Source organism: Argiope bruennichi, chromosome 10 (genome assembly GCF_947563725.1).
Source record: "Argiope bruennichi chromosome 10, qqArgBrue1.1, whole genome shotgun sequence".
NCBI lineage: Eukaryota > Metazoa > Arthropoda > Arachnida > Araneae > Araneidae > Argiope > Argiope bruennichi.
Genome location: NC_079160.1, coordinates 101,308,819 through 101,330,002, shown reverse-complemented (window position 1 = coordinate 101,330,002; position 21,184 = coordinate 101,308,819). Strand labels below are relative to the sequence as shown.

At 28.2% G+C, this 21,184-nt stretch overlaps 1 protein-coding gene across 1 annotated transcript; it reads left to right on the top strand.

The window, feature by feature from the left end:
* The first annotated feature begins 177 nt into the window (after window positions 1-177).
* Window positions 178-20,107, top strand: LOC129989435 (ribonucleases P/MRP protein subunit POP1-like). Its single transcript, XM_056097978.1, has 9 exons — window positions 178-336; window positions 3,402-3,442; window positions 3,548-3,732; window positions 4,498-4,731; window positions 7,285-7,372; window positions 9,475-10,206; window positions 12,645-12,800; window positions 16,116-16,175; window positions 18,929-20,107. Exons 2-9 carry the CDS (start codon window positions 3,433-3,435, stop codon window positions 19,921-19,923), a joined length of 2,460 nt encoding a protein of 819 aa, XP_055953953.1. The 5' UTR covers window positions 178-336; window positions 3,402-3,432; the 3' UTR covers window positions 19,924-20,107.
* Window positions 20,108-21,184: the final 1,077 nt, after the last annotated feature.

Genomic DNA, 21,184 nt, shown 5'->3' with positions numbered 1-21,184 from the left:
TAGAGTAAATAATTATACATAATACTCAATAGATCAGTGAAATTTATGAGCCAATTCAGTAAAATAATTGCTAATTTTTAAAATTTCCCCTTCCTGAATACTGTTAAAGAAATTAGTCCCCGTTACATACATTAAGCTTGTTGTAACGGATCAATCGTGGAGGCCGGTTTGAAAACATTATTCCTGCGTGTATTCCATGTGCTCTTGCCAAGATGTGGACTTACTGGGAAGAGAATTATGAAAATCATTAGTATAGAATGTTTTAATTAGAAAATTTAAAGCTGCTTTCAGATGACAATCATATTAAATCACGTAGAATCCAATTTTAATTGAAAGGTAAGTTACAAGTTAACGAATATATTGGATTTTAGACATTAATCCTACTTTTCAAAGTATTAATTCCGATGGCAATAATCGAAAAATGGAATTAAAATATTATATTGATAAATTAATGCTAGGTGTATGAAATCAATTTTTGAATAATTAAAGTGATTATTTGGATAAAAAGTAGGATAGAAAAAGTTTCCAAATGATTTGGAGCAAGTGCACAAAGTTATGAGCAAATTAGTACATTTTTAAGATTCTTGATAAAAGTTGACAATTTCATGAATTATTGGCTCTAAACAGCTGGTCGCACCATTCGTGTCGTCACGAGACTTTTACAAGAAACTGCTTATCTTAAAGAATTGGCAGATTTTATGCCTCCTTTTAATATGAAACATTGTAATACTATTCTAAATTGCAATGACATATATCCTGATTTTATCTAATACTGAATCATCTGTTATTACAATTCGAAACAGTGACAAGTCACTGTTTATGGAGGACAATTATCATCTTGCACTTTCTGTTTTTATTCAGTTTGTATCTACATGTGCCAATAAGCATGCTGGTCATGTTTTGAAATATGATTTAAAAAAAGCTGATTCTTTATCATTAAGGCACACAATTCATGAGATTGACTGAAATTTTTTACAAAATTTTTTAGTGATGTTAATGATATAGCTTTTATCTTTTGCAACTGTTTAAGCTATCTTTTTGGTCCATAGGTTAATTTTAAAAGGTTGTAATCTTTATTCAATTAATAAATTTAAATTTCTACTTTCTGTTGTTAAATATAATACCTAAGAATTATATAATATATATCTGCGATTCTCAGAAAATAATTTAATTTCCAATGCAAAAAATGTTTTGTCTTTAAAAAAATAAAAATATCACTTAATGTAATAGGTTATGCAATGATGTGCGTCTTGAAAATGATGGCTGTATTGCTAATGCTTTTGCTGATTATTTCAATTCTGTTTTAAGTCTAGCATAGAATTGTGCTGTAAAAGATACATTCAAAAACAACTGTGCTGGTGATTTTATTAAAATCGATAGTTTTACTAAGAAGGATGTGGTTTGGGCTATCAGGGAATTAAAATTTTCTTTAACTGCTGATGTTAATGACATTCCATCCTTTATTATTAAGGGATTTGTGAAGTTTTTGATTGATCTCTTACTTATTTTGTTTAATTTGTCATTGAAATCTAATGTATTTCATCCTGTCTGGAAGCAAGCAAAAATTATTCTTGATTTTTTTAAAAAATGATTCATAGAATTGTAAAAAAAAACATTATCCAATTGCTGTTTTAAATTCTGTGTCAAAATTTTTTGAAAGCCTACTTCATAAAAGATTTCCCCCAAAAGTTATATCTTCATCTCAACATAGTTTTTTTCCTAAACATTCAACTGGCACTAATTTATATTGCTTGTCAAAAAAGATTACTTCTTTATTTGAAGTTGATTCATAACTTGATGTCATTTACACTGACTTTTTGAAAGCTTTTGACACTATTGATTTTAGAATACCTTTAAATAACTTATAGTCTTGATTTTCATGTCAACCTTATGAGTTGGATTCAGTCTTATATGCAACAGAACACTGTGTTAATTTTAATAATATTGTGTCACATAAGTCCTCAGATATTCTGGTTTCGAACTTTGACCTTTTTTTTTTTGATTAATGATGTTACTAGTGTTTTGAAATACTCAAAGTTGCTTTGTTCAATATATTCTAATGTTGCTATCCTTCTACAGAGAGATATTGATTCTCTCTTCAAATTGTGCACCAACAACACATTACATCAACAAATGTGGTATTGTATTATACATTTATTATTAGTTATATGAGAAAAGCTCATTTTTAAAAATCATATTTATAAAATTAATCATCTTATATATCACACTCGTATTTAATTAGAAACTTGGATATCTTTTTTGACACTAAACTTTATTTTTCCCAACATATTGATTCCATAACTTCCTTAGAATCTCAGATGTAAAACTGGAGAATTTACGAGTGAAATTACCCTGAAGGTTTTATACTGTGGTGAATAGCATATAAGCCAGTTAACAACTACGCTACATGAGCATTTGCTTTTGTATCCTGGTTACATTACTGGACTGCGAACCACAAGGTCCCTTATTCTATCCTCGTGCATCATATATTGCTAAACATTCATCATATGACTCCTGGTGTTTTTAAAGCAACTTATTTTCAAATTTTATCTACATGGTCTTACTTCTTTTTTTATTGACTTAACTATATTATTTTTTAATGCTTCACTACTCATTATTATTTTTTTTACTTGAGATGTTTATGTTTGTTCATGCTTCTGTATTGGTATTGTGCTTATGCGTGTTTTGCTTTTTGAGTCTTGATAGATTTTTGCATTTTATTTATATATTGTTTTAAACTTTGTTATTCTGATACTTTGCTGTTATTTTTTTTATATATTTTAATTTGCATTGTTGTTTGTGTTCTTTGCAAGCTTTTGTCTCATTCATTCTGTAAATAGAGTCATCTCTGTAGCATCCATATTTTAAATAAATAAATAAATAATTTTCAACTTTTTGATTTTTTTCCCAGAAATATTTCACAATTTTATGATATAATTTATTTCTATAAAATCATATTTTGTGAAGAATTCTTTTACTAATCTTGAAAATTCTCTTGAATTCAAGTTGTTCTTATTCAGTTAAAAGATAATATCTTTTTTTAGAGGTTTTAAAACATTTCAAATATCAATCCAGAATTTTATTTCACTCTCAAATTTTTAAATGGATGTTATGTCTGCATTTTGTCAAATATTTTAAAGGGCCAAAAAATTATTCCCATTGTTAAACAAACTGAACTTTTTTTTTTAAATGGTAATTTTAATTCTTACATTTTTACGGTCTTGAGTGCTTTGTTCTATGTTTCTTCTCTTTGCTTTTTACTTTGCATTTTAAATCATTATGAATATTCTAAAAAATACATGATTGCTTTTCTTTTTTTGTATCTGCTTACTATAATGCAATTATTCATTGCTATTTCTGTTTTAATTTTTTATGTGAATAAAAAATAATTTGTATTTTAGGTTTCATTGATTTATTGTTTTCAAGACAAAAATGGATCACTGTAAGTATACATTTTATCATTAGCATATCAATAACTACAGAAAAAAGCTGTCTAAAAATATTTATCTAATAATCATATTTTTTAATTGGAAATGGATTTTTGCAGCTGCAAATGCATTGAGATTTGCTGAAGCTCGAGCTACAGAAATTGCTACTTTAATGCAAGAAATAACTGCTTCAGAAAACAAGAGAAAGAAGAGTTTTTTCCAAAAATTGCCGAATCATATGCGCAGACGAGGTGCTAGTCAAAATCCTAAAAGAGTGCCTAGAAAATTAAGAACACCAAATCAAGTAAGTTGATTATTTGATGAAGGTTAATGTAAATTGGTGCTGGTTGGCTGGCACTCCAATAGTATTTGACCTTCAAATACTGTTATTGTTGAAGATATATGGCATTGTAAATGCAGTTACAATGCCAGTTGCATTTAAACTTTCTAAAAATTCTATTTTGAATCATAAATAAGTATACTTGTAATAAATCATTTATTTCAAATCATTTTCATTTCCTTGCATTAATATATTTCAAAATATTTTTTTATAAAACCATTTACAACATTCTCATAATCTCTGCATTTCATATGTGCTACTGAAATACTAAAAAAGTGTTTTATATTTTATTCATTTCTTATATATTAGCTCTTAAAACAAAAGAAAAATGGGAGGAGAAAATGTGGATGATTGTATCTTACTTAATATTATTTCTTCCTTTTTTTTAATTGTAAACAATATTCACAGGGGAGAGGAAATTATTTTTTTGTTTTGTTTTAAAACTGCTATTTAATCATTGTATTTTCACATGAATTTTGTTTACAATAAAAAAACTCAAAAGAATGTAAATGAAAAAGCACACTAAATGCATATGTCTCTGAATTGCTTTAATTTTGTAAAGTTCTAAAAAATGATCTACAACAAGCAAATTCATGCTAGTTAATATCCTTAAATAAGAGTACCTTTTGATATATTTTACTTTAAAAAAAAAGGTTAAAAATAAGACTTGTGGATTCTCTTTTATTTGTGTAAAAGGAAATGCTGAAAAATATATATATTTCTCTCTAGAACCTAGAAACAAAAGCAAAACCCAAGAAAAAAGTTCACAAGAAGAAACCAAAAGATTTACAGGAGGAATATGCCAGTAGAAGCAAGCCTGACAGTACTTGGCTTGAAAATCACATTTGGTTTGCTAAAAGATTTAAAATGGATATTTTGTGGGGATATCATATTCCAATTCATCCCAATGATAAGAAAATTGGATCGTCTCATGATTCGGTTGCTAATCATGCTATGTTACAGGTATTACAAATATTTTCTATAGTCAGTGATGACTCAGTATAATAGTCCAAAAAAAGCTATGATTGTCTGAATCATAATAGCATTATATACTTCTGTTTTATGTGATGAAAATTGTAAAATTGAATGATTTTCCAAAAATTAAAGAATTTTTTGTTATTGTTTTATTCCATAAAATAATGAATATTAGTGTTAAAAATTACTCTGACCAAACTTAAGAATATTTTGAAATATATTAGGCTGTTATTGATATACTTTCGTATTTTCAGTTCATTCATTAAAAATATTCATTATTCATTAAGAAAAATATTCTTTGAGCAATTTAAAATAGCCTGAAAATATTTTCCTATTCCCTCCACTTCTATTCCTTTTCTGCCATAATCCTGACCTTAATGGAACCAATTGGCAGTAAAAAAAAATTAAAATTAGTTTTTGTATAGTAGATGCTAAATAATATGTTAATTATTGGAGCATCATTTAACATAATTGAAATTATAAATAAATGTATAAAATGAAAAAAAAATGTTAAAAAATAATAAAAAATAATTTAAGTTTTTATGAATAAAAAAAAAGATAAGAAATTTAAATATTAAGACAACAGCAACACAGTTTAACAAAATGTATTGCTTCATTCATGAAAGTCTCCCCTAAAATTAAATAAAATGCATTAAGGAGGAAAGTAACTTTTATTTGTTTATTTATTGAATGGGAATATGAATATTGATTGAATTATAGTATATCTAGTATTTAACTCAGTGCTTGTTGTTGCTATTAGCTTTGGCATCATTGGAATCTTGCATCTCAATTGCTATGAATTAGTCTTGATTTGAAATACACTTCTTACATATATTAAAAATAATTGTTTTTCAGGGGGGAAAAAATGAATAAACCATTTTTCCACCAGCAAAATACCAGTTAAAAACTTAGGTGTTTCTTTTTTGTTAATCACATATTATTTATATTAAAATCACTTGTGATCTTTTTTTCATTCTATTGTATTGTGGTTGGAGACAATAAATACATTTGGTTAGTCCTGAAAAGTTTATTACGACAAGAATGGCAAGTTAATGGGACATAACACAAACACATATATATAGTACATAGTCAAATAAGGATTACTGATGATTAGGACTCATATCAATATACTATATATCAATATGCTCAATAACAGATAACGCATAATATATCATTCACAGACCATTATTGAACATCTCACTCTATTACTCAGAGCACAAACATCTCTCTAAAAAATACAGACATAACTCGTTCTCCTTTTTTTGTTTTGTTTAACTTAATGGACTTCAAAACTTTCTGCTTTGAATATATCAAAGAACGGGAGAACGACGACATTTAAAACTCATATTTATCAACTTTTCTAATCAGTCAAAAATCTTTCATCTAAAACTTTTGTTAAAATGAATTACAGTAGATAGGATAAACATTAAACAAAGTGAGAAAGTGTGAGCAAATAATTTTTTTTAAGTCATAAATGCTCCTTTCAGAAAGAAAAGGTATAAAAATATCTAAAAGATGATAACATTCATTGTAGAAATGGCCATCAAACTAACTAATTAAATGTCAACAAATTTTTTAAATAATTTTTTTTGGGCTGCTAATTAATTATCAAGTAAGGGAAAGTTATAAAATGCTAAACACTTTTATGAACATATGTGAATTTTCAGATACTGAACAATATCTGATGTTACTTCTAAAGATTTAAGTATCATTTTATTATAAAGATGCTATAAGTCCTTATTTAATAAATTGAAATAACAATCTTTTGTAATAAGCATAATTAATTTCATTAAAATATGTCATAATATAGTATTTTAATTGAAAAAAAAAAGAATTGGATTGCTGGTCAAAAATTTATTATCAAAATTGTTGATAAAAGATTTTGAATTATAAGAATTCTGCATTTTAATGCATTAAAATAAAGGAATTTTGTATAAGATGTATTTTTTAAAATTATGTTTGAAACTGTTTTACTTTTTACTCTTTTTTTTTTTTTTTTAGAAATTAAAATATGCTTTTTTTTTTCTTTCTAAACAGTGAAACACTAGAGGCTGTATTAAAAGTATTATAAATTGGAAATAAACTATTTTGAAGTGGAAAGATTACTAATGTGTAGATTACTAACTAAAGTTAAGATTAAGAAAGTGTCGCTGAACATTTCTCTGCCTCTTTTATATAAAATTTTAAGTTAGAAAGCATTATGATAATGACTTAGAATTTGAAAGTAATATTGAATGAAAAGGAGAGAAGTTATTTATCCTCAATTAAAAGTCTAATTATTGCTTTTTTTTATTGCTTTACATTTGAATTGAATATTAATCTGTAAAGAAAAAAATCAACTCTATTCATTGCATTGATTTTGGATTTTCTTTATGAAATCTAATTTAGACATTGATACTATGTTTTGACATTGCATCTTGTGACACTTGACAATGTATTGTATGTAAGACATTGATACTATGTTTTGAAAGTCTATAATTTATCTAATATATTTCATTTTATTATTAGATTTATATAACGTTTACATTAATTATTTTTTAGGATCTGTCATATTATTGTTGTATAGAATTAGAAGGAGCAGAAACAGCATTTTCTAATGGTCTTCAAAAATTAGTTGACTGTTCCTCAGGTAATATAATGTCTTGCTTTTTCTTCTTCATATATAAATAAATTTATTAAAAGATAGAAAATTTGTTTTGAACTTTTTTTATGCTTCTAGATTCAGACTATAAATTATGTTTTTTATACAATATTAAGCAATTTGTTATATTGTATTGGTATAATTAATATAAGCAATATATTTTTAAAGAAATTCTTATTCTGTTTGATAGTTCTTGAGGAATTCTTAAAATATTCCTTTCAGTGAGAACGATTCCTATGTCCTCTTTGATAACAGCAATACTATCTTGTATTCAAATTCTGTATAGCTTTGACATTTCTTGCATATGACTTCAAAGATAAAAATATTTGCTCAGCTAGGAAAATTACTGATATATAGAAAACTGTACATTTTTTTTTCATGAGGTAATTTATATTTCATGGAAAAAAAAAAGGAGAATAAATTCTATTTGAGACTCATGATGATCTATTCTGGATATTAATTAAATTTACTTATATTTAAAAAGACTCAAACAATGCATGATTCAATATCTTTCATTCTTTTTATGTGGTATTTGACCAGTTTTAACATCAGCTGTGATTTAAAAATACTTGCTGAGTTGCTGAAGAAAAATTATTATTATTTCTGTCATAAAGATTGAGATAAAAATGATATATATATATCATTTATGAAAAAGCAGTTGCTTAAAGATTGAACGAACTCTATCAGAGTATGAATTGTTTAAATTAAACTTGGGGCTAAGGGTAGAGGGAATAATTTTAAATCATTAAAAAAAATTATTTTCATATATATATTTTTCAAAAGTAGATGATCTAAAAGAATGACTAAAAATGTGTGCATGTTATAAAAAAATGATTACAGAACTTTAATAACTTACACGTTATTTTTTTATGTATATATATTTAAGACTTTAAATTTTTTATTAATTTTTTTTATCTTTTATGTTGAATTTTTAGTTATTTCCTCAAAATTTGTATATTTATAAAATCTTGATAAGTAAAATTGCCTCAGGTAATGGATTATTATTTCAGATTCAGATTGTTAAGTGATATATATTTAACGTCAATAATTTGATTGATAATTATAATAAAAAATAGCTTCCTTACTTTTTATTGTTTATCATAGTAATGGCATATATTAACCAAAAATAATAAAAATTATTTTAATGTATAATCTGCAAAATTCTTCAATCACTATCAGGGAAACTATTTTAAAAGATATAAATAATAATTAGAGAATAAAAATCTTTTATGTCTTTCCATATGAATCATCAAGAAATTGATATAATAGATCATAATATAACTATTTTAATATAATGATATAATAATATGATATTGATTATATATGATTATAATATAAACATTATGATTAATTGATATAGTGATTTATGTGAATATTTGTAAATGGCAAATTGAGTTTCTTTGCAACCTATGAGATAGCTCATCAATGACCATCTTGCATATATTACAAGAAACAAATATTGCAAATGTATGCTGTTTGAGAGTAATAAGCGTATCCTAAATAATAATCTTGGCATACTGGAATTGATGATGTAGCAAATGAGATGCAATTTAATGATGTAGCAAATGAGAATAATATTTGGTTTTACATATACAAAGTGTGCAAGAAGAATTTGTTTATTTGTTATTTAAGAATTTGTTATATTGATGTATATACATTTTGCTACTAACAAAATGTTTTATACAACTATATATTATAAATTAATAAAATTTTATTTAAAAACGGAAACTTGTAAAGTCAGTCTTTCTAACTTTGTCCTTTCGACAAAGTGAAATCCTTGGATCGATTTTTTTTTGTCGCATGTGGTTATCTTGACAACTATTAGTGCAACCCTGAAAGCTATTTGTAACCATTTCTTGCAGTCATTTAAGGTGGCAAGCTTTTGTTGAGGATTTTTTTATGGTTCTCATGATTTTGCTATGCTTAATGGGAAATGCGCATTAATCTTTATCCTTACTAATCAATTTTGGTAAATAGGGACAGTTTAACTGAATGTGTTTCGATAGCAAATGTTAATTTTTTAAATTAATTTTTGAATTTATATTGGTTAATGAAAGATAACTGTGTGATGTAAGTTTTTTCATTTACAGGAAATATCTTTTTCTCTAAAATGTATCTTGATGGAACTAGAGAAGGGCATACCATGCTGCACCATCCTGAATGTTGTCCTTTCAAAGCTATAGGCCCTGTATCTTTTCTTTGGAAGCCAATGTCAGTATTAAATGATTCACTTCATGCAAGACGCAAGCTGTGGATTTGGTGTCATCCATCATGTCATGATGAACTTATTGATGTTTTTGTAAAAACTTTTGATTTGAAAAATGAAGAAAGGCCTGATATAAGTGAATCATTTTCTTTTGCATGCAAATTAAATTTTATGAAGTCTAAACAACACTTTTGTAAAGAAAAGATATTTAGTGGCCCAGCTATGAAAATGATGCTCCTTAAAAATACTCTTGTGCGTCATCGCTTGATTGGACCAATGGCCCAGAATGTGCTGTTTCGAGTCTTGAAATCAGCAGATATTACTAACATTTCTAATGATAATTTGCTAAAAAATGAAATTTCTGAAAATGGTAAAAACCCAAAGCGATTGAAGCTTGATGATGGCCAAGTTAATAATTCTAAACCCCTGTGGTGGGAAGTGTATTATGATAGTAAAAGCAGGAAAGAACTGCATATTGAAAAAGAGGAATTGTTAGAATGTTTGAGTGACTCTCAATCTGGGCCTTATGTTATTCCAAAAAGCATTGTTGGGCTTACTGTGAGAGATCCACGTACAGCCCCATCTTGGAAAAAAGATGATAATGAACTAGAAGAAGGTAAATACTAGTCTTATCCCATAATATATTATTGATAATTCATTAAAAAATAAGGTTCCTAAAATAAGAAATAAAATATTTATATATAAATTTAAAGAATAATGCAGTATACTCCCGAGTATCCAGCTTAATGTGGTGGAAGGGCAGGTCGGATAACAAAAAAGTCGGATAGGTTGGAGTTCTATGAATTCATTTCTTAGCCCACCAATACCAGAAGACAAAGTTTTTATCTAAAACTCACTGTTATAATGCATATTTTCTCACTTCTTATTGAGTACTAAGCCCTCCATTTATCTCAAGGTGAATGTAGCCACAGTCTGGTGAATCATGTGTCTATTTAAAATAGAAGGTTCTGTACTGGTAGTTTATATACTGCTTTGCACATTTCAAGAATTTATTAGAGAAAAAGAAAGTTAAAGGATATAAACTGCTCACATTTTAACATTAATTTTGTAATGCCCAATTTAAATGCAGGAAACATAAACATACCATTAATTTAAATCGTAGGCCTAATTCTTAAGAAAACTGGCTCAAACTGATTTTATTTTTCACCGATAAATGATTATAGAGACATAAAAAGATAACCCTGGGATAAGAGCCAAAATTTAGTTTTTAGGTTTTAAAAAAGTCCTTAATAGATGACTTAACAGATGCCTTGCCTTCTTCATTTAATTATGATGAAAGAAAACTAAGCCGGATAGTTGTGAACTGTATACTTGGGAGTGTACTGTATATAATGTTTGTTCACAAAAATGCCTGTTAAAAACTATTATGTGAGTATCAATTTAAATTTCCTAACAGATAAAGAACATGCAAAAATTAAGTCTATAATTTTTTTGTATGTTTTGGGCATTTTTTTTTTTTTTTTTTTTGTAATGAAAGTCTAATTATTTTTGATGGCATAAATGTCTATTGCAACTAAAAAATATTTTAAAATATGCTGCTTATTTGAGATGATCAACTTTAATGCAATGCAGATTGTGACTGTAACTTTGACCTTAGTTATAATTATAATTTATTATTAGAATTATTGAAATATACTGAATTAACCCTGTTTGTTCATTAAGTGTATTGAACTGTGTCGGTGCAATCGAACCAGAGATAGAAAATTAGTGCTAATGACTGAGTTCTAATGCAATTTTCATTTTTCTCAGTCTGTGGTCCTTAAGTGAATACAGAAAGGCACATATCTTACAACAGCTTGTTATTATTAAATGCATAGCTTACATCTAGTCTGTATATTTACATTGAATTCCAGCTGGCATGCAGTAATTATCTTTAGTAGGATTATGTTCTTGCTTTTGATCATATACATCACTGCTAACTTTTAAGTCTCTGAATATCCTAAGCTTCATAGCACAAAGAATGACATAAAATATTAAGCTTTGGTAATTGGTCATAGGAAAGTGGAATATTCTTAATATGATAATCCATTTTAGCACTAAAATGAATACTTCCATAAATGAATTCCTTAATACATATAATAACCATTTTAAAGAGTGTTCTCTGATTGAACCTAATAAAAAAATAAGTACATCAGAATCTAATGAAAAATAAGTAAATCAGAATCTAATGAAAAATAAGTAAATAGCACATTCTAATAATTATTTTTATTTGCATCTATACATTATGCATACCCTTTAATAGCGACAGAATTTCCATAGTACTACAGAATTTCGGTGAAATCTACAGAGTTATGGATATATAGTGAAAAATTACAGAAAATTACAAAAAGAAAAAAAAAATGACAAAAATATTCTCTTCACGAATCTTCGCTCATAGCTGGTGATGAACACATTTGTATCATATTTAGAAAAAAACAAACAAACATGGAATCTTGTTCCAGCATGAATAAAAAAACACACATTGAAGTTGCAAAAGCATTACAATCAATGTTGGAGGGTATGCATTATGATCAGAAATTCACTATCGTTGTTTTTTAAGCAATAACAAAAGTGAAATTCTGTCATATTAATCACTTAATATTATATAATTATATTTAAAGAAATTAGTTTGCCCTATTTAAGTTTGGGGAGTAGCAAATGGGTACAACATTTAAAAGTAACCTATTTGTTTATTATTCAGTAATACACTATACTGAATTAAAGGCTTAAATGCTGTGATAAATAAAAATTAAATCTTTTAAAATAATAAATTATTATTTAATTGTAAATTGCCGTTTTACTGCTTTTAACTGATATAATAGTTATTAGACATACTGACTATGTGATATTTCTTTGCTAATGATTAATTAGTTTTTATTGTTACAAGATGTTCGTTTACTGTGTTGAATCTTATCTACATGAGCTTTTTTCTGGATTGTTTAAATTTTTTGGTTTCTGTGCATTTTTTGTCAATTAATATTTGTAATAATTTAAATTTATTTTTTAATTTAAAGAACTAGTTTTTTTAAAAATATGTACAAATAATATTTGTAGAGAGATTTGAGCTCTTTAAAGACCTTGGACAGTCTTTCACCTCAGAAATGGCAGATTCAGCCTTGTGGGATGAAAACATTCGTAATGAAGTAACTGCTTCAAAGCTATCTGATAAAGAGATTAACGATGCAAGATCTAATTGCATCATTGCAACTGGTTTGTATTTTTTTTTACTATTTTCAATTAAATTTGTTTTCTTTTGCATTATCCTAGTTAGAGGAAATGTGCTATAATATTCTTAATACATTCTTTTTATCGAAGGAGTTTATGATTCTATTTGTTTTACTATGTATTTGTTAATTCATTCTTTTTTATAAAAGAGAAAGGAAATTTTCGTTATTTTAAAGTGAAAATGCCCAGTATTGTTATGAAGAATCCGTCCAATGAGTGTATAGTGAAAAAGTCCAATTAGCTAGATCACTGATAATGGTGCTTTATTTTACATAAAACAATTATAAAGAAGGCATTTGTAAAAAAATCAACAGCACACACACACAAGCAGCAAATCATTATTAGACAACTGCAAACAGCACAAAAAACTCTGAGAGAACTTGCTAGAGATAACTCTCCAAAGAGAGAATTCTCCCGATTGATTATAATTTGTGCCCCTTTTTAGCTCTCGTAACAAGGCATAAGATGTAGAAGGAAAATGATGTATCTTCGTCAGTATTGTTACGAATCTGTAATGTTGCTTCCCAGCACAGTTAGTTCTATCGTAGAAAAGACCGATTTACTATCAGCTTTGTTGGATGCTGATCGGATGCCAGATTAGTAACCACTAGGCTTAGCGACAAAATGAATGGTACTAGAATCTTTAAGAATTTCAGTGATGGGACCCTTAGGTGCTGAGATATGCTTGATTGTTTTAGAACCTTCTCTGCCCTACTGCGGAAACTATGAAAGGCTGGCAGTCCAAGCCGAAGACAGTCGTCGAGTGGTATACAGTCATATAGCGAGCCAACAGCGAATTAGTTGGGTCAGTCAGTGAAGCGCAGGCATCGAATGATGCTCATGCGATTGGTGAATTGAGCTGGATCCTGAGTGATGAGTGCCAAATCCTGGAGTTTATTAGAAGCAGCATCGAGTCGTGTATAGAGTAGCCAGTCATATACTAGTGAGTCGGCAGTTGGATAGAGCAAAAATAAGGAGAAAATGGAGAATTTCAGGCATTTGTAGAGACCCTAGAAAGAAGCTATGTTCTCCGCTCAGTTCTGTCTGGCCGCTTTTTGTACTGTGGTTATTTTGTACTTTAGCTAACGATTACCACTCAGTATTTGTGCCTCTGTATAAATAAATGTCTTCGGATTTTAGCGAAATTGTGTTTATCCATAATGGTTGATAGCGGTGGGATTAACAGCATTTGTGGAGGAATTTCTGTTACAATATGTATGGCACTCTAACTTCACATAGGATAATATTCCTATCCTGATGAAGTGATTTTGTATATTATTGTTCTGGGAATGTTAGTAGCACCTGCTATTTCAAGCATATTATTTCTTGGATTTTTAGCAAACATGGTCTCAATAAGGTTGGTATCTGTTAATGTAAAACAGGTGCTGCAATCTTCGTTTTTTACAAGTAAAATATGTCAGGTCTAAATTTCTTCAATCAATTGCAGAAGTCATAATAATCATTGAACTAACTACCTTTGTCTTTTTCAGAGTAATGAAGTATAATATGGTGCAAATGCTTTCATTGCCCATATGGGTTTAAAAAAAGTTTTAAAAGATAGTACTCCACCAATAAAACATAACTTTAAAATAGATCTGGGACAACTAAAACTGATGCCATAGACAACTAATAAATAAGCCTGCATGTTTATATAATCATAGCCACTTAAAGTTAATGGAAAAGAAACTCTGGGCACCTTAATATTATCTTCCTACAATAAAAAATACTTTATTAATTTTATAAAGCTTTATCCCTTTGTAGAATTCCTTCATTTCACCAATTTGTTAATAGAGAACTTGAATCAAGATTGCATTTAATCAGTTGTTCAGTTTTTAGCAATTTTGAATCAGCATTTTTTTTTTCGTGTGTGTGTGTTTGTGTGAACATGATTATTTTGGTCAAGAAAAATTAGATTTAAGTTGATTAGGTTTTTGTTGATTTAATGAGAGGAAAATTGATAAATGCCTACCTCTGTTGAAATATTTATCATTAGAATAAAAATGCTTGCTTTTTACAATCATCTGGCATTTATTGCTGTTAATTGCTTTATAGAAATTATCTATAGTTAGGATTTGTTGTCAAGAGTTGTTTTGTGTATGATGATATATTTATTATTAGTGTTCCGTGTGGGTGAGCAAGGTATATATCTGTAAATACAGCAAATAAAACTTTTGTTTGAATAATAGCATATGCTTTTTTTTATATTTTAATAATTTTTTTTTCTCCTAAATATGATAATTTTATAACATTATTTCACTTTTTCCTTTGTTTTATAAAGTTTAAATTCCATTTTCAGGTTGCTTCAAAATTTTATCTCTTTGACTTTCTTGTTATCTGTTAAATCCCCTTGCCTCAAGAAAATAAATATTTTTTTTCTTTAATTAAATCTATAAAACTGAACTTTTTTGTTTGAATAATAGCATATGCTTTTTTTATTTTAATGATTTTTTCTCCTAAATATGATAATTTTATAACATTATTTCACTTTTTCCTTTGTTTTATAAAGTTTAAATTCCATTTTCAGGTTGCTTCAAAATTTTATCTCTTTGACTTTCTTGTTATCTGTTAAATCCCCTTGCCTCAAGAAAATAAATATTTTTTTTCTTTAATTAAATCTATAAAACTGAACTTTTTTGTTTGAATAATAGCATATGCTTTTTTTATTTTAATGATTTTTTCTCCTAAATATGATAATTTTATAACATTATTTCACTTTTTTCATTGTTTTGGTTTAAATGCCCTTTTCAGTTTGCTTCAAAATTTTATTTTTTCTTCCTGGTTCCCTGTTATATCCCTTAACCCCAAGTAAATAAATATTTCTTTAAAAAAAAAATTAAATCTTTAAAACTGAATGATTTAGGCTTTTAAAAAAATTTTCAGACATTAATTCTACCGAAATGTAAACTTTTTTTTTTTTTTTTTTTTTTTTTTTTGTAATTTTTAAAACTTTTGGATTTTGCAGATTTCAGAAAAGATTTTCAGATATTTTTATTGTGTATTTCAGAATATAATATTTTTTCCCCTTTTTGCATTAACCAGAAAAAAAATTAATTTTGCATCATTAAATAGATATTAAATTCTCTTCTCTACCATTCTATTTATATTCATGTTTTAAATTTCAAACTTTTTATTTTATTTAAAAAATGGAAATGTATTGTGAAATTGAAATTTTTGGTATTCCTGAATTGAACACTATATGTAGATCTAATGAATTTTTTTCTTCAGTAGTTTAAAATCTCTGAAGTAATATTTTTAAATATGCTATATATTTTCTTCCTTTCTAACAATTTTTTTTTTCAGATCTAGGGAAAAAAGAGAATAGAATCCCTATTCTTATCATTCATCAAAACGGTATAAATGGTGAGTATTTTAATGCTATTGAATATAATAATAAATTTTCATAAGTTTAAGATTTTTCTAAAATTAGTTTTAGAATATATATCTGTATACATTGTTGCATCATGTATCAATTAGGAACAGGTGACACAAATTGTGATGTAGATTCTTTGGATTGAAATAATTTAATTTAAAGGCATTTTTTACAAATAATAATTAAAAAATTGCAAATTCGAATGTCTGATGAAGTATGCTTAGATAACTAAAAATGCAATCACATTAGAACACAATTATAATTATATAATAACATGAATCTTAGATATCATAATACTCACTGCATTCAATAGCTTGGTTGATTCTGAAACTCCAGAGCAATCATTTGCCTTTTATATTCTGGAAAATTAAGAGATCAAACCTTCTGCACGTATTTTTTTATCGAGAACTCCTATTTCTCAAACAGCATTTGGTTGCCAAGCCAAAGTCACCACAATACTTACTCATATATTAGTCCGAAAGTGATCCATTTTCATTTATCATCACTCATTTTAATTGTTGATATAATATAATTGATTTCCCCCCTTTTTTGGCATTTTACAGAATAAATAAATTAAAATTAATAAAATATAAAATAAATAATAAAATAAACTGAGAGTCTGCTTTCCAGCACATATTTTAAAACATTTTATTATTATTATATTTAATAACCTATTTTTATTTTTCAGGGAATAATAATTAATTGCTCTTTATTGTTTAACAGCTGACAAAATCAAAACTAGTTTTTAAGCCACAATATTAAACTTTTGCTGTTTGTAGTATGTTTATAGAACTTTACACATGTTTATTAGTTTGTTTATGATAAATCTTCTCACAAAATATTACTTTTATTATTTAAATTTCCATCCTTCCAATTTCATTAAATGTAATATTAATGAGTATTCAGAATAATTTTTTTTGAGGATTATTATTCTTCTGACCTGAGAATCTTCACTAGTTTATTGTCATTACCATTAAGTCACAAACATTTGTTCCATTAAGTTCTTATTTAAAAAGAGATGTTGATTTGCTTTCTTTAGATTGTGACTTTTATGCAGCTTTTCTGTTACTGTTTCTTTTTTATTATTATTTGGAAAATGATTACTATATTAAAATTTCTGCAAAATTATGAATTGGAGGAAAGAACGTTTAAATTATATCAATAAAAATTACAGCACCTGGAGACCAAACTTTCCTCAACAGGTTTTTATTTATTTATTTTATTTTCTTATTTATTTATTTATGTTTTGTAGAATTATGCGTTTTCAGAGGAAATGTTTAGATACGAATCACATACTTATTACATATGAATATTTTTCAATCTTATCTACATATGAACTAGCCATTTAAATAAAAAACCATGAATGCACTTAGTTTAATATGTTATTTGAATTCATTAAAAAAATAAATGCATTGTTGCTATTGGATGTGAGCAAAACATGTTCTATTCTGATAATATCATATGTTGCCATCTTACAAAATTCGAGGTATATGTTGGTTGTCCCCCTACAGCAACAATGGAAGTACTATAAAAATTTACGAGATGGCGCTGTAGACATTGTCGGTATGAGAGAAGATAGAAAAAGGTTCTAACACTTATTACAATTTTTTTTTGTGTGTGTGTGTGTAAAATCGCGTTTTTTCAAGAGATGAAGGATTCCTTGTTCCCAGAATTCCTGTAGCCGTGACGAGATCCAGTCCTTCAGAGCGTGCTTGAGTTCACTTTCGAGTTGAAGCGCTTCTCTTTCAGATGTTTTTTTAGGGGATCAAACACATGAAAATCGCAGAACAACATGTCCGGGCTGTAGGGTGGATGGTCGAGCTGCTCCCACTTGAACTTGGCCAGTTCCGCGTGTATGACCCTGGAGACGTGTGTGGACGCGCGTTATCCTAGAGTAGAATCACACTCTCCGTGAGTAGACCCGGTCTTTTTTTTTTTTTTTTTTTTTGATGGACCTGTGTAATCTTCGGAGTGTCTCACAGTATACATCGGAGTTAATGATTCTGAAAAATATCTGAAAAGGAAGCGCTTCAACTCGGACGGCGAATTCAAGGACACTGTGAAGGATAAGGAATCCTTCGGCTCGTTAATCAATGGGATCGTTGTGTTCCGTCCTATGGTGTGTACTTTGAATAAAGTCTTTATTTATACCCACAGTGTCGTTTCGTACCTTTTCATTTGAACACCCCTTGTGTGTGTGTGTGTGTGTGTGTGTGTGTGTGTATATATAATGATATTTTAATATCTAATTTAATCCAAATTAATTTCCTAAAATTTTTGTCTAATTCGGCCCATGTCGGGGTCATTCTAAAGTATTCTCTTGTTTCCTGGTCCCATTCCACGTATGAAGCTGTGTAAAAGTTACTGCGCCCTTATCAAAGGTGTCAAAGTACAACAAGTGTATTCAATCGCTCGTGGCCGGAAATCCCATTTTATATAAGACTAGTGATCATTTGTTTCGCGCTGTGGCTGACGTGCCTTGTCCACGTCTCTGCTTGTAAAAAATTATGGTTTCCTGGAATGGATATTAAAATTAATTTAAAAATGTAAAATGTCTCTTCAATATTTTCGAACTTGCATTCTGCTTCAACCAAAATAAGCTTATATATATATATATATATATATATATATATATATATATATATATATATACACACACACACAGGAATTGCTCATTTAAAATTATAAGATTAATATTTGAATATGTTTTCTTTTGTCTATTATATATGTATATTTCTTGCAGGATTTGAATATGGATGGGACCTAATTGCTCCTCGAGGATGGAGTGCTGAGTTCTTCAGGTCATTTGTAAAAAAAGGTGGAAGACCTGCTGGTCTTCGAGACTTGCATTTTGTCAATATGGAAAATGGCCTTCCAAACTTTCCATGTAGTTTTCCTGATACAGCAGCTGGTGCTGCATATGAAGAAAAATTGCGGATGAAAAATCTGAAAGAACATTATAAAAGGCCAAAGAGCAAACGACCCAATTTCTCTACTTTAGGTATTACTACACCATTTTTCATGTGTTGGAAAACACTCATTAGTGAATGGATAAATGAGTTGAAAAGCGATGACATTGCCAGTCTGTTTCCTAGTGTTGCGAATTTAGGTGTTTTAGAAATTAACGAAGTTGCTGCTCTTAATCATCCAGAATTTTACGTATATCGAAATCCAGCAATCAGACGCTTAAATAATTTATGCAGACGGCTTTTACGAATGCCAAGAACTGGATTTTCAGATATACAACAAAATGAATTATTGGAAACATTCAGAACTTTTGTGTTGTCTCTGAATCCCAAAATTCAATTTTGTAAGTCTCTAATTTTAGTTAAATTAAGATGTTTAAATAAAGGCAGGCCTTCAATCCATGCTGGAATATATCTTCTTAGTGAACAAGATATGAAGGAGTTAAAAAAGGATCCAGCATTTTGTGGGCCTACAGAACCTAATCATCCTAATAAGGAAAAAGGCAAGAAATCCCCTAAGGAATTAGATAGGCCTGAAATCAAAAGTTTGATCTCGAATTCTAGTCGTAAGATGATTGGTTATGTTTCAGAAGGTGGCTTTTCTAGTTTTCTTGGACAGGGGTGTGCAATTGGACATTGTACTTCTATTGGATATCTCACAATGTTAAAAAGATGTTTGGATGCTAATTTGAAACCTTTTGTACTTATTAGAGACCAGCACAGTTTTAAATATAGAATATCAACTGCAGAAATTATTGAGTGTAATTTATGAATCTGTTATTTATGTTTTCGAAATCAATCATGTGATAATCATATTGTGCCTACAAAGTCATGTGAAAAATAAATTTTTGTTACATTTTTTTTACAATTTTTTTAGTTTGATTTTTTTATGTGCTACACAGAATGGTCTAGTGGTAAAATCTTGTTAATAGAGTATGAAGATCATGATTTTGAAGTCATATTAAATTGAAAATCTGTGTTGTAGATTGTGTGGTGCCTGTTAAATCTATCACAATTAGGAAAATCTTACATTAGAATATAGTGGAAGGTGGAGAATTGAATGCTGACTTAGCTGCTGCTCTGACCTGAAAATTGCATTACCTAAATAGCACCAGTGTAGCTTCAAAATTTAACTAAACAGATGATGTACCAATAGAAGTTTTTTTTTTAATATGGTGACTTAAATACTACCCTTCCAAAGCATGGCCAGATACAGTCATTTCTTTTACACTTCATTCCTTTTGTTCAATTTTTATGGTAGAAATAACTGCGGTTTTATATGCATTAGAAGAAATCTCTGAGAAACCGGGAAAAAAGTTTATTATTTATACCGACTCTTTAAGTGTGTTACAATCCCTAAAATCATTTCATCTTCATCGTCATAATCACCCTTTGGTTATCAAAATTCTAGATATTTTTAACAAACTGACTTCTCGAGATTTTATTATTTTATTCTGTTGGGTACCATCTCATATAGGAATTCTGGGTAATGAAGAGGCAGACAAGGCTGCTAAATTGGCAAGTATTCCAGCGGTCAAATCTATTCCTGTAAGCGACTTAAATAAGCACACTAAAAGGCTTCTTTATTCCAAATGGCAAGCTCAGTGGGACCTTGAAACTAACAATAAACTACATGCTATTAAACCTCATGTACAACCGTGGTCTTCATTACCTAATCGGAAAGCAGACACAGTATTAACCCGTTTACGTATTGGTCATACGAGATTCACCCATCTCCATTTGTTACTAGGTGAACAACCACCTCTATGTTCCCAGTGTGACTGTCAAATGTCTGTCCAACATATATTGTCAGAATGTCCAGATTTCAATGCTCAACGTTTGCACTTCTTTCAAAATACGAACACTCCATTATCCTTCTTACATGGTAAGGCACCACATGTTCAAATTTTTGCATTTTTGAAATCAATTGGTTTTTATCCACATATTTAAGTTTTTTTTTTTTTTTTTTCATCTTTCTCAAAAATTTTCACATTGTTTTTATATCTGAAATTTTATATTTTAATCCTGAAAAT